At 55.0% G+C, this 13,230-nt stretch overlaps 1 protein-coding gene across 6 annotated transcripts in view; it reads right to left on the bottom strand.

Annotated features, from left to right (window-relative positions):
- Positions 1-12,630, bottom strand: part of RFX1 (regulatory factor X1) — a 31,263-nt gene extending 18,633 nt beyond the window's left edge. For 3 of the 6 annotated variants that reach the window (XM_074338084.1, XM_074338085.1, XM_074338081.1), the window contains exons 1-2: positions 11,768-11,982; positions 4,350-4,715 (exon numbers count right to left, since the gene is read on the bottom strand). In XM_074338084.1, the coding sequence (XP_074194185.1) occupies positions 4,350-4,668 (319 nt within the window). In that variant the 5' untranslated portion in view covers positions 4,669-4,715; positions 11,768-11,982. Of the gene's footprint in view, positions 1-4,349; positions 4,716-10,617; positions 10,799-11,767; positions 11,983-12,393 lie in introns of those variants that run through there. The other 3 variants (XM_074338083.1, XM_074338086.1, XM_074338082.1) reach the window with 3 other exon arrangements.
- Positions 12,631-13,230: the final 600 nt, after the last annotated feature.

Raw genomic sequence — 13,230 nt, forward strand, 5'->3', positions numbered from 1 at the left:
CATCTGTCTGCCATCTCCATTCTGGGCATGTGCATGAGGTCAGGGAGGGCCCCACCGTCTCAAGTCTCTAGTCAGGAAGTGGCAGCTGATTTCCTGTCCCTCAATCTAATGAGCCTCTCTTCCTCCCTCCACCCCATACTTCCCCTTCAAGACCTACTCATGCCTCAAACGCCACAAGCTACTTGGGGAGGCTGAGGGAGGCCTGTTCCCCAGAGACAACAGATGGGGCAGTCTTGCCCTCTACCTCCTGGTCCTTTGCTCTCAGGGATGATTTCAGTCAGGGGCTCTTAGCGGGGGCTCTAGGTCCCTGCTTCCCCCCCGGGTCCTGGGTCCCTTGTCTGTCCTGACCTTGGTTTCCCCATCTGTGGGGAAACCCTAGCCCCCCACACCCTTCACATCAATTTCCTGGGCACACGTCCTTTGGACTCCCAGAGAGAAGCAGGGAAGAGGCTGGACGCAGGCCCACCTTAAGCCCAGCCCCATCCCTGGGGGGCAGGCTTGCTTTCACTGTCCTGGGGATGCTGCCAGGGCCCATAGCACCCTCCTTCTGCCTCAAGTTTCCGGTGAAGAGTCTGGTGGCCTCTGAATATGGGATTCCTGGAGCTAGAGGATTATTTTTGAGCAGGGAAACTTGAACTGCGTTTCCATCACATCCAAAGGCACCTTAGGGCAGAGCCTGCAAGAACCGAGCTGGATGACCTGCCTTCTGTTGCTACTCCCAGCTGGCTGCCAGCCTGGACTCCAGGTCTGGGTCCAGGCCCCTCCCTGTTCCCTCCCTTTGACTCCCTGGGTCCCTGGTCAGCTCAGATTGCTTCTGGCCCTGGAGGAGCCCCAGGCGCCTTGCTGCAGCCTTCACTGGTGTCACTTACACCCCCCCCAACCCCTCCCACCCCGGGGACTGGCTCACATGGCCCAATGGCTACCCTTAGATGCAAAGGGACAATAGCCTGGGAGAGGGTCATGGAGGAACCCTGGGAAATCACTGCAAGGGATGGGGGAGGGGTCAACAGAGCAGCAGCAGGGCACCAGCCAACCTCCCCTTCCTCGGAACAGATCAAGGAAGCATCGTCCAGTCACCCTTCCAGGGACAGGCTCACTGCCACCAGAGCCAGAAGCAGCAGGAAAATGAAATCCCCCAGGACAGGATCACTGTAAAAGATGGTTAAGCCACTGCCCAACCAAAGAAGGGATTCCGAGAGTCATCTCAATAGCCCAGAGTGCCCCGTAGCATGGTGGGAAGACTAGGGGTGGGGAGTGGGGGATGAAAGCCACCTCCCTGGGCCCCACAGCTAGTGAGAGTCCTGCCCAGGTCTCTGACCCAAAGACCTCTCCTGGCCTTGACCTCTAAGCATGGGGCCTCCCTGGGGGAGCGCCAGAAGGAGCTGGAGAAGCTGAGGGGAAGAGAGGAGAGGGGCTGGGACTTGGGGAGTTCTGGGGCCTAGACCTGTGTGCCCATTCCAGACCCTTGCTCTAGGGACCCTGAACCAGAAGGCAGCTTAAGCCGGCAGCCAGGAGATCCAGGGCCAATCAGTGTCCTGGAGGCTGAGTAAAGCCCTCTGGCAGAGCCAGGCAAGGCTTCCCGCCTGCTCTTGGCCACCCAGGGGCTGGCGGGTTGTGAGGGCTGCGCTGGGTCAGGCCAGCACTCAGGTGAACGTTCACTAGTCATTCCACAAAGACTCAGGGGACAGAACGCTGCCCTCACAGATATGGAGGTGGACATCATTATCACCATCACTTCAGGTGGTGATGAATGTTAAGAAGAAAATTAAAGCAAAGTAAGGAGACAGGGAGTGAGAGTGGGGGTGAGGAGGTCTGGGCATCAGGGGGGTGGCATCTGAGCAGAGACTGGAAGAACACAAGGGATGAGCCACCACAAAGTCTAGGATGGGCGGACTCTAGGCTGAGGACACTGCAAAAGCCTAGAGGCTGGACTGAGCCTGGGGGGTTAGCAGAGCCACAGGAAGGCCAGTGGAGCTGGAGCAGGGGTGCGGGGGGCTGTGGGACCAGGCAGGGCCAGGCAGCCGCAGGCCTCGCAGGCCAGAGTTGGAAGGCTGGGTGTCCATCAGCAGGAGTACAGCAAGTGTGGAGCTTTTAAAGCCCTTTCCTGTGGGAGGGGACACAGGGGGCAAGATCTCCTAGGGCCCAGAAAGCCCAGGCCAGGGTTTCTCAGAGTGACTCAGGACCACCTGCCTCAGAATCATCTGGGTTGAGCTGGAATGTGACAGGACCTAATCGACGGTTGTCAACAGGATTTGAATTGGGAGAAGTCCAGAGGTCCATTTGGCCATGGTGGCTTGAGAGACCTGTTTGACCAAGTGGATGGTCACAAGAAGCTGGACACAAGATCCTGGGGTCCAGGGCCGCAGCTCAGGGCACAGACTTCACTGTGGGTATTGTCAGTATAGAGGTGGCATCGAAAGCGGAGACACTGGACACGGCCACCATGAAAGATGAGTCACTGGAGTAGAGAGGAGGCCGAAGGCCTGATGAGGGCACTGCTGATAAAGCCAGGAGAAGAGGAGGAAGCATCAAAGGGGGCGTAGAAGGGGTGGCAGGGATATGGGTGGAGACTAGGATAGGAGGGTGTCTCTGAGAGGACGGTGACTCCATCTGGGACACGGGAGGAAAGGTATAGGTGGCTGAGAAGAGAGCTTGGGGTGAGGCAGGCAGGATGAATCCTTTGAGGAATTCGGACTTAAAGGGAAGAGAAGACACTGGTAGTAGCTGGAGTGGGTGCCGGACCTGCTGGGTCCTGGTTAAAAGGCAGCGGTTTCATCTTTGAGAACAGGTGGCAAAGCATGTACGATAGGGATCAAGCGACAAGGCCAGGAGGGCAGCAGCCAATCCTGGAGGGGGTGACCTGGGACACGCAGAGCTGGTGGACACAGATGGACACAAGGAGCTGGGAGACTGGCTGGGGGGGATGGGGTCCTTCTCATCACGTGATGGTGCCTTGTCCCCAGTGAGGTTGGCAGCAAGGTCAGGGGTCAAGAGCACAGACGGAAAGGGAGGTAATGGAGGTAAGAGGGGAAGTGGTTTCTCGGACAGTGAGGGGCACACTGAGGAGGAAATGTAGCGGATCACTGGGCAGTGCTGAGAACCCACAGGAGACCTATGGCCGCAACCCTGGCCATGCCCACAGGCTGGCCTCAAGCTGGTGTGCTCATGGCTCTCCTGTGCCATCCCTCCATACCATCTGTGTGGTAGAGTCACTGCTCTGAGCCCCTGCGTGCTCCACCCCCTGGCCCTTCCTGGGAACCCCAAAACTACCAGGAGCCTCCAGGATGCTGCCCAGAGCCCTGGCTACGTCTGTCCTGGTCCCACAGGCCACGTACATTGCCACAGATATGAGTCTCTGTCATCTGTCGTCCTAAACTCAGTCTTGACCTGCTCCTTCCACAGCCCCCCACGATGCCCTGTGACCCCCATCCCTTTTTCCCCCCACTCCAGAAGAACCAGGTGAGCCTCAACTTGGGGTTTTGCTGTATCTTCCCCCTACCTTATACCCAGTGAAAACCACTAACAATGCCCTGTCCTGGTCTGAGCTGCACCCTCTCCTCAGGGGAGTGACCGCCTGTCCCAACCCTCTGCTCCTGGTTCCCTCTGCCCAGCCTGTCCCCATCCTGGGAGGAGCTGGGCCGTGGGTTAGGTGATGTGGGCAGGAACCATGGGTGTCATAAGCCAAGCTTCCTGGTCATTTGCTCCATGGCTGTAAGGGGCGGCCATAGTGAGAAACAGGAGACCTTGGCCACATGCTCTTGAACTTGTCCAGCCAAGAGCCCTGCATGGCCCCTAAGTCCTGCCAAAACTGAAACGGGAGGGGAGGAGAGACCATGCCTCAGGTTCTCGAGCTGATCTCCCTGAAGCGCCTCCCTGAGCACCTCACACGCATCCCGAGCCGCGAAGCCATTACGATACTTTTCTGGATGAGGCAACGGAGGCAGGGTGGCCAAGGGGCTGGTGAGCGGCGAGGCCAGGGCTAGAGCACAGCAGCCACATGCTCGCCCTCCTCTCCAACAGGCGTGTGAACTTGAACTCCACTGCCCAATCCTTTCTTTAAGTGACCTCTTACTTGGGGACAGACAGAAACAGCTCTCGGAGCTGCCTTGGTAGGGAGGAGCTGAGGGCACAGAGGCCTCCCTGCCTGGCCTGACAAGTTCGTCCCCAGACACTTACCCCCCAAATCCCATCCCGGGAATCCTGGAGAGTTTGAAAGTTGCCGTCCTGGTAACAGGCCCAGTAAGTGACAGTGGGAGGGCATCACCACGCTGCCCTCACAGCCACGCTCCCAAAAGCTCCTCTCAGAGCTGTTCACAGAGCACACTGGCTCTGCACACACGTTCACTTACCTGACACGGTGACCACGATGTACTGCTGGGACACCGGGGACGGGGCGGGTGTGCCAGCCGGCTGTGAGGGCGTGGGGGCAGCTGAGAGCTCCGTCACGAACTGCTTCTGGCTTCCCGGTGGCTGCGCCTGGGGCTGGGGGCTCTGCAGCTCAGTGACATACTGGGGCTGGGGGGGGGTGGCGGTGGCGGGGGGTTGGGGGGGCTGGGGTGCCACTGATGGTGGTGGTGGTGGCTGGGGCTGAGCCTGTGGCGGGGCCTGTGGTGGCTGGGAGGGTTGTGGGGCTGCCTGTAGCTCCGTAACGTATGCCTGTGTTGCCATGCCAACAGTGGGGAAAATGGTAATAATAAGGCTTTTTTTTTTTATTCCTTGGGATGAAGAAGGGGAGGAGGGAAGAGGAGAAAAAAAAAAGAAGGAAAAACAAGAATTAATCTACAGGCAGAGGAAACCAGGGACAGCTCCTGGCTCCCTAGAGACATGTTTGGGTTCATCACTAACTTAATTAAATCCCGAGGCTGGTGGCCAGATAGAACCCACCCATCACAGCAGGGGCACTGAGTATGGACCGAGGCTGCTCTGTGCCTCTTCCACTTACCCTGCCCAGGACTCCTGCCTTCTTCTGTCCCAGTCCCTGGTGCCTGGGGGATCCCTGTGCTGGGGGGAACTTGGGCCCTTACCCAGGGACAAATGATAATACAGTTCTGAGGGCTGCTGCAGGCTGGGCCCTGTAACTGAGTGCATTCTTTACATGATTTCGTTTTAAACTTTGCAACAATCACATCTGAGTTTGGGTTCAGTCTGCCAGATGAGGAGCTGAGGCTCAGAGAGGTTAAGGAGCTTGCCCCAGGCCACATAGCAGGGAAGCACCGAAACTGAGTCTGAACCCTGGGTGCTCTGAGCACCTGACTAGCCAGCTAACTGCTGGAAAGGAAAGTCGTGGGGAAAGCTGTCTGCCAGCCAGCCTGTGCGAGCTCCCTACCTGCCCACCATCTGGTCTTGGATTCTTGGCTGAGTATCATTCCCAGTGGGGTGCCAGACACCAGGAAGATGTCTGAGCCCAAAAAGCCCCCTGAACTGCTTGTGGCCACAGAAGCTTTCAGGCCTTTGCCTAAGGGAAGTTATAGGTGGACACACCAGATGTGAACTCATCGCAGGGAAGGTGCCCTTCTAGGGCTACAGGGCAGACCCCGCAGCTGCTGCTGCCCTCAGAATGGGGTCCATCTAACCAGGCAGAGGCAGCTTTTCTGGTGGCTAAAGGATCACAGTCCCTCTCCCAGGTGCTGGGCTAAGCAAGGCTGCACCCCCTTCTCCCTAAGCCCTGCCTCTGCAGGGGATGGGCAGCCGGTGTCGCCCCCACCCCCCACCGTGCACTAATGTGCATTCCCAGCTCCTGAGCATCTAAGGACAGTGGAACAAATGTTTGAGTGGTTCAGAGGTGAAGCTCCAGCCCCATACCTTCCTGGCCCTGCCTTGCCCCTGAAGTTATTTGAATTTGAGAGCGCTGCCTGAGGTCCGACTAAGAGTGGGATTTTCAAGGGGAAGGAGGAGAAAAACAACTAGTGCTCCTTGATGAGAAGCCCCAGAGGGCTTTGCTGTGATTACCATCTCACAGCAGCCCAGTGAGGGATGAGCCACTATGCCCATTTTACAGATGAGCAAAGCTAGGCTCCAGGGTGAGCTGCCAAAAGGGTACACAGCAACAGGGACGGAAGCCTTTGAACTCATGTCTCTCTGACCCTGACCCCTAGACATGCTCTTAGTCCCCAGCCCTACTCAGAGAGACAGGCTCATTTATCTCTCACAATCAGTAGATTTTCAGGTCGGGAGACCTAAAGGTCACCCTTAACCCCAGAGGGTTGGGTCCCATTAGAGTAGCAGAATGGGGAGCAGGAAGCCCCCCGGAGCAGCCTGAGGGATGCTGGGCAGCACAGTGGTTCCTAGGTACCTCCCTTCCTGAGATTCCCACTCTGCCCTTTGATGCCAAATGTAAGAGATGTCCGAGTCAGCAGGGGGCAAGGCAGATGAGAGGCAAGTCCTGGATGGGGCTGATGCACAACTTGAACTTGACTATCTCCTGTGTGGCGTGGGGAAGGACCTCCCCTCCCTGGGCCTCCACTGCCCAGCCTGTGAAATGGGAGGACAGTAGGCCTACAATGTAGGGTTGCTGAAGAGTTCAGTCTGGTCAGGTGGGCAAGCTTGGCCAAGCACCTGGCGCAGGATCAGCACTTAGGAAACGGCCCTAGGTCACATCACTGGCCAGGGCCCTTTAACAAAGCTCCAAGAAAGAGAACATAGCCACCAGGCCCTGCCTTCCTGCTCTGGGCTGTGGACTACACAGGAAATGGGGACTTCTGTCTATACTTGGGTGTGCCCACGCACAGGGCTGCCACAGATAGAGCTGGCGGAGCTCTGGGGCCACCTTCCCTGCCAGGCCAAGTCATTAGGGACAGAGGGGCAGAGGCAGATGGGATAGACCCTGGTCCAGGTTATGGGGAGCCATCCACCAAGCAGGGCGGATGGGTGGTTGGTCTCAGTGCTTCCCTGTCGGGGACTCAGGCAGCAGGAGGAGTTTGCCCACCTGGAGATGAAAGAGGCGGCTGCCTGCCATGCACAGGGAGATGACGTCCGCCTCGAGCCCCTGCCCTCCCCAAACTCCTTCCTGCATTAGAGGGGCCACCTCCCAGGGGCTCCTCACACCATCACACAACTCTGGCTCAGCTCATGAACACGATTGACCTTCCTCTGGGCCTCAGTTTCCCTATCTGTCACCTGGGCGTGATGAGAACAGCCGATTCACAGGGCTGTTGTAAAAATCCAATGAGATCTGCTCAGCACCCAACAAATACTGAGAAGTGGAAGCTGCTACTGCTATTATTCACTCCACAAATATCTGTGCCAGGTGGGGATGGAGAGGGAAAGAGACAGACATGATCCTCGAGCTCTTGGAAGGAGGCACCCAGGTGTCCTCAGCATCACCTGAAGCTGGTCAAATGCAGGTTCCCGGGCCCCACTGCCCAGCGTCTGTGATGACCCTGGAGTCTGCCGTTTGAGCTACTCCCACCCCTAGATGAGTCTGAGGCAGGTGGCCCTGGGGGCATTTTCTGAGAAACCCTGGCCTGGGCTTTCTCGGCCTTCAGTGACCTGGCCCCTTGTGACCCCATCTGTCAGGAGAGGGCTTTAAAAGCTCCACACTCACTGGTGCTTTCTCCTCCTCGAGATACAAAGCCCACAGGCCTTATCCCATCCACTCAGGGGCAGGATGAGAGCTGAAAGGCTGAGCTCAAAAAGGGGAGGGGGAGATGGATAAAACAGTAAAACCAACTTCTCTGTTAGAGGGAGGCCTTTTTAGCACTGCCATTGTCAGTCTCCAGAAGGGACAATACAGGATGCCAAGTTTCCCATAGTTATTTGACCAAGAAGTACTTTTTTTTCCCATTTGTGGATGACCAGGTTAAGCAGAGTTCTGCAGGGTATTCCCTAGAGAGGAACAAGTCACAAATCTCTATAGAGCATGAGGCTTTCCCCATCTTTTTAAATATGAGATCCCTTTCTTTATGGAGCAGGGCACATGAAACAAGGGAATCACTAAGCAAATCTAGTCCTTGGCAATGAAACTGCCAAGAAAAGCACTAATGGCTGTCCTATCTTCAAAGCCAACAGCTATGTTCTTTGGAGAATGAATCAATTACTCTAGATCAGGGGCCGGCAAACTATATAAGGGCCAGTCAAGGTTTTTGGCTTTGTGGGCAGACAATCTCTGTTGCAATTACTCAGCTCTGCCATTGCAGTGGGAAAGCAGCCATAGATATATGTAAACAAGTAAGTGTGGCTATGTGCCAATAAAACTTTATTACTCAACACTGAGATTGAATTTCATATAATTTTCACGTCATGGCATATTATCCATGTCATAAAATATCCCCAACACACACACACACACACACACACACAATCATTTAAGAATGTAAAAATCATTCTTAGCTCATGGGCCACAAAAACAGGTGGTAGCCAGAGTTGGCGACCTGTTCTGTATGCCAGATCCTATAACCACATGGTTTATGTCTTAGATGAGGCCCTCCTGAGGAAAGGGAAAGAAAACTCATCCTTCTCATCTATAGAATGGCTTCACTAAAGGACTTATGGGGAAATGGGGAAATGAACTGCAACGATGTGGGTTTCCCTCATTTTCAATATCCCGTTAGTTTCTAAGACTTGTCAATAACTCCTTCAAAATAGATCCTGAGGTGAGGCACTGTTCCCCATCTTCATCAGCACCACGCTTGCCTGAGCAGCCATCACCTCCTGCCTGGACCGCTGCCACTGCCTTGTCATTAGCTCCTGGCTTCACTCTTGCCTCTATAGTCTATAAGATCCTTTGAAAACACAAATACTATCTTGTCACTCATTTATTTAGAAGGCTCCAAGGCTCCCCATCACAGAGCATAAATAACATCCAGAGTCCCTCCCAGGACCTCCAGGGCCCTTGGGATCTGGCTCCTCCAGTCCCTGCCTTTCTTACTCTGGATGTTCTAGCCACAATGTCTCTCATTCCTAAAATGCTCCAGGCCTCCTCCTGCACCAGCTTGTCCCCCTATCCATATGCTCTCTTTACCTCTACCCCCATCCTCCACCACAGACTCCTTCTTATCATTCAGGTCTCAGCTCATTTGTCACCTTCTTGGATTTCAAGTGCCCCTCCCCCCAGCACTCTGGAGCACATACTCCCGTTTTATTTTCTTCCTGGCCCTGTATTTCCTTGTTTATTTTCTTAGTCATAGTTACTCTTCCCTCCATTACCAGACAGGAAGCTCCCCAAGGGCAGAGACGGGCCCATCACTCCATCCCCAGCTCCTAGAACACAGTGGGGCTCAACTTTTACTGTCAAATGAGGGTCCATGGGCCAGGAACACACTGCTATGAGTGTCGAATCTACTGATTCGTGAGACCTTGTGAAAAAGTTACTGTTTCCTGCCAGCAGCAGGCTTGTGTTACAGGGGTGGGTGATGCCTCCTGGTCCAAAAAGAACCTCCTAGGCCAGGAAGACTATGCACTGTGCAGTTGCTATGTGCAGGCAACATCTCTGGGGGGTCTACCTGGCCCATCCCCTGTCCTCAGCCCCAAAATGCTGAGGCATGTGTGGGAAGGGAGGACGAGGACCTCAGCCCCAGAGACACCTTTCCTGTGACATCCACACCCCTGGCTCACCCAGCTGCCTCCTGGAAGGCTTGGGGTTGAGTCGGGGCCTGGGGCCCAGGAATAATTTTTCTTTCTGGCTCCTCTCCTAAGGGCTTTAGGAGAGTGACACTTTCCCACTAGACACTGGAGTCCTGGCATCCAGCTCCTGGGATCCCTATCACCAGCCACACAGCCCAGCAAGTGAGTCAACCTTTCTAGCCACTAAGCTTTCACCAGATTTAAAATGATAAAAATAAACACCAACGGTGTAATTCTGAGGGCTGAGCAGGAAGCGACAATCATTATAATAACAGTAGCAGCTAACATCGTTTGAGCACTTACTATGTATTTGATGCTCAACTTGTATTCTCTTATGGGATCCACAGAACAGTAACATGAAATTAAAATCATTGCCAATGATCACTGCCCCCAACTTAGACTGAAGGAAACTGAGGCCCAGAGAAGTTAAGTAACTCACCTGGGAGCACAAAACTAGAAAGCAGTTGATGGTTTCAAGGACAAGCAAACCAAGCCAGTGTTCCCTATCCTGGTCAAATGACCCCTCTGGGCTTGCGCCCATCAAAAGTAAGTTACGGGTTTGGGGGTGGGGGGGCAGTCAGCAAGAGTAAATAATCGGAATCATCTCCTTCTGCTCAAAATTCGCCTTTCTAACAGGTGGTACTGATCTTTCTGGCAACTTGGTTATTTCTAGACTTGGACTAAAAATTAATCTCCACCTTTCATAACTTTCCCACCCTCTCAGAGGGGTGGAAAATTCCCTGGAGAAGTGAAGCACCCCACCCCACCCCCACCCCGCCCCACAGCCTTATCTCAAATTCTTGGGGGAAAGCTTTGGGAGAACCTGAAGCAAGATCCTTTTTCTTGAAGTTTATTGATTGGTTTTAAAAATGGCAGTTTGCACACAGCCACTCAGCTCTGCTGATGCCAAGCTCCAAAGAAAGATGGAGAAAAAGGAAAGTAGCCTTGGCCTGGCTGACTATTAAAAAAAACACAAGTTATTCCCCAAGCTGGCAGATTTTGCCACCTGCCAAAGCAGTCCTTCAGATTCTCCTCTAACAAACTTGGAGCACTTACTTCCCTTTCGCTCTGATCTTGGTGTGATGGCTCCGAAGGCTGGTACCTCCTCAGTGACATGTGACCCAGTTGACACCAACTTCACTGACACAAAAACATGTGTGTGGCCAACAGAAGCAGCTTAAGAAATCTAAGAAACTTCCTCAGGCTCCATTTGCTCCCCATTCCCAGAAAAGGAGACCTGGATGGGCAGAACAGCTAGGAATGGTCCTATCTCCAGGGACAAGCCCCCTGCCCAGGGACACACCAGGTCTAGGACAGCATCAGCCCACAGAGAAGCAATCAAGTTTCTGTTCCTCTAACTCAGTCATTCAAGATCACTCCTGGGCGCTACAGGATTCGCTTTCTGCAAACCAAGTCCTCCAGGCTAAAGCCATACTCCTAGCCCACAGCTTCTCCATGAAACTTTGTCTCTTTGCCTCTGCTCAGACAGAAAGCAGCTTTAGGAGCTGACAGCAGGATTGAAATAAAAACTAGTTAACAGTTAATCTATCAAACATTCAGAAACAGTAGATGGGATAAAAGTTTAAAGATGACGTGAGAGAGATTCGTGAAAGGAATTAGGAAAAGGGGCGATGACAATGATTCTCCCCATTTTACAGGATGGAAAACTGAGGCCTCAGCGGTGGCAGGCACTGAGTCCTGGGGAAGACTGGGGTTGGGGGTTGTTCTAAAGCGATGCGGCACAGGTGCCCTCCCACTGCTCTCGAGTGCGGTAGGCGCCGGCGTTAGCTGTCCCACGGGTTCCTTGGGGGGGGGGTCACCAGCCGGCCCCGCCTATACCTTAAGACTGGCCCCGCCCACCAGCCTCAGCCCCTGCCTCACACCCTACCTAGCTCCTATTGGCTCAATCTCCCCAGGCCCGCCCCTCCGCACCTCCCCACATATAAAAGCCCCCCGCCCTGGCCGACCGACCTCCACTAGCCGACTGCTGCGAGCGCCCGCCCCTCATGGGGGCCGGGCCGCAGGGCCAGGGCGGGTGGTGTCGCCCCAGCCGGGCCCCGGCCCCCGCCCCCACGGCCCCGACAGTCGCCGCCGCCGCCATTTTGACCGCCCGCCCCTTCCCCCCGGACTATAACAGCGACACCCACCGCCCCGGTCCCGCCGTCCTCTTCGTCTCGGCCCGCCACCCCGGGGCCGCCCCTGTTACCTCGGCTTCTCCCCACTTCTGTCCACAGAAGGGCTTTCCAGAGGTCTTGGAGGAGATGTTGGGAGTGGGACGGGACGTGCCAGGGTCCCCGGGCCAGACCGGGGGGGTGGGGGTGGGGGTCGGCCGGGCAGTTGTTGTTGTTGACGCGTTGCCGGGTTGCTTGGTCGCCACGACTACCGTGGCTATGGCGCCTCCGTTTCCCTCACCGGGGCAACTGTTGCTACCCACCCTACTTACGTCACGGGCCGGGGGCGGGGCCCAGGGTGATTGGCGACGCCGGGAGAAGTGATTGGATAGTTCTGGGCCCTAACATTAAGTTATTGGTCCCAAGGCACGCTTTTCAACACCCTCTCGACTTCCCGGCGCTCTGATTCGTCGGTAGGAATGTCCATCAAACGAAACTGAACCCTTAAAGGCAGCGGGGCCCGTCAGTCCCGCAACGAAGCAGCGGCTAAGAATAAAGGGGTGGGGTCTGTGAGGTCGGGATTGGTTTGCGGCTGTAAAACCAGCCTTCTAGTTCAATCTACCCCGAAGCTTTGCCGCGCTAACTGGAGGTCATGCGCATGCGCAGCACGCAAGACCTGCTGGTAGTGGTAGTCCGCTCCTGCGTACTATAAGCGCCTTACCAAATGTAAAGGGCGAGAAAGGAAAGAGCTCTCCTTTCAGACTTCTCCCTTCCCTGGTCTGCCAGTTCTTGACCTCGCGTGCAGACGTCCCGGGAGGAATGAGATGACGCAGCTCTGCTCATCTGTGACGTCAGTGGCTGAGGCCAGGCTCGGGGTTCGATGACGTCACGGGTGCTTTTCCCCTTCCCCCATCGCCCTATGACGATGGGTTGGACGTGGGGAGCCGAGGCTGTGTTTGATCCCAGGTCCCAGCCCCGGAGCTACCCCCAACCTCGCCACCTCCTTCCTACGCGCGGCCGCCGCTCCCTCTCCCGCCCCCGCCTTGGGTTCCGTAAAGGTCACCGCGGCTATCTCGGCCCCGCTGGCAGGGAAAGGTCTCCCGCAGGCGGGGGACTTAATTAGCTGCTTCCACTTCGGGCGATAAGCTAAGGTCAGTGCCCGGCCCCTCCCGGGGGAGCTCTGGCAGTTCAGCAGGGCTCCGCACTGCACCCCCCCTTCCAGTCCTCCACGCCTCAGTTTCCCCAGGGGAGGAGTAGAAAGAGAAGGGTGACGCGCGGGCGCAATAACTCAGTCATCGAGATAAGTAATATTCTAATGCAATATTTTTTAAATATCAAAATTAATGGAAAAAAATAAATCCATGAGGAACAAGATATTAAAGTTTTTAATAAAGACAGGATCCGCCAGGACTGGGAATAGGATGAGGTGAGTCAAAGCAGGGTCATATCTTGTCTTTTACTTAAAAAAATATTTTGATCATATTTTTGCATTAATTTTGATTTTTGAAAACAATAATTATCTTGATGACTGAGTTTTTTGACACCCCGTTAAATTTTG

This window comes from Rhinolophus sinicus, linkage group LG07 (assembly GCF_036562045.2).
Source record: "Rhinolophus sinicus isolate RSC01 linkage group LG07, ASM3656204v1, whole genome shotgun sequence".
Taxonomy (NCBI): domain Eukaryota; kingdom Metazoa; phylum Chordata; class Mammalia; order Chiroptera; family Rhinolophidae; genus Rhinolophus; species Rhinolophus sinicus.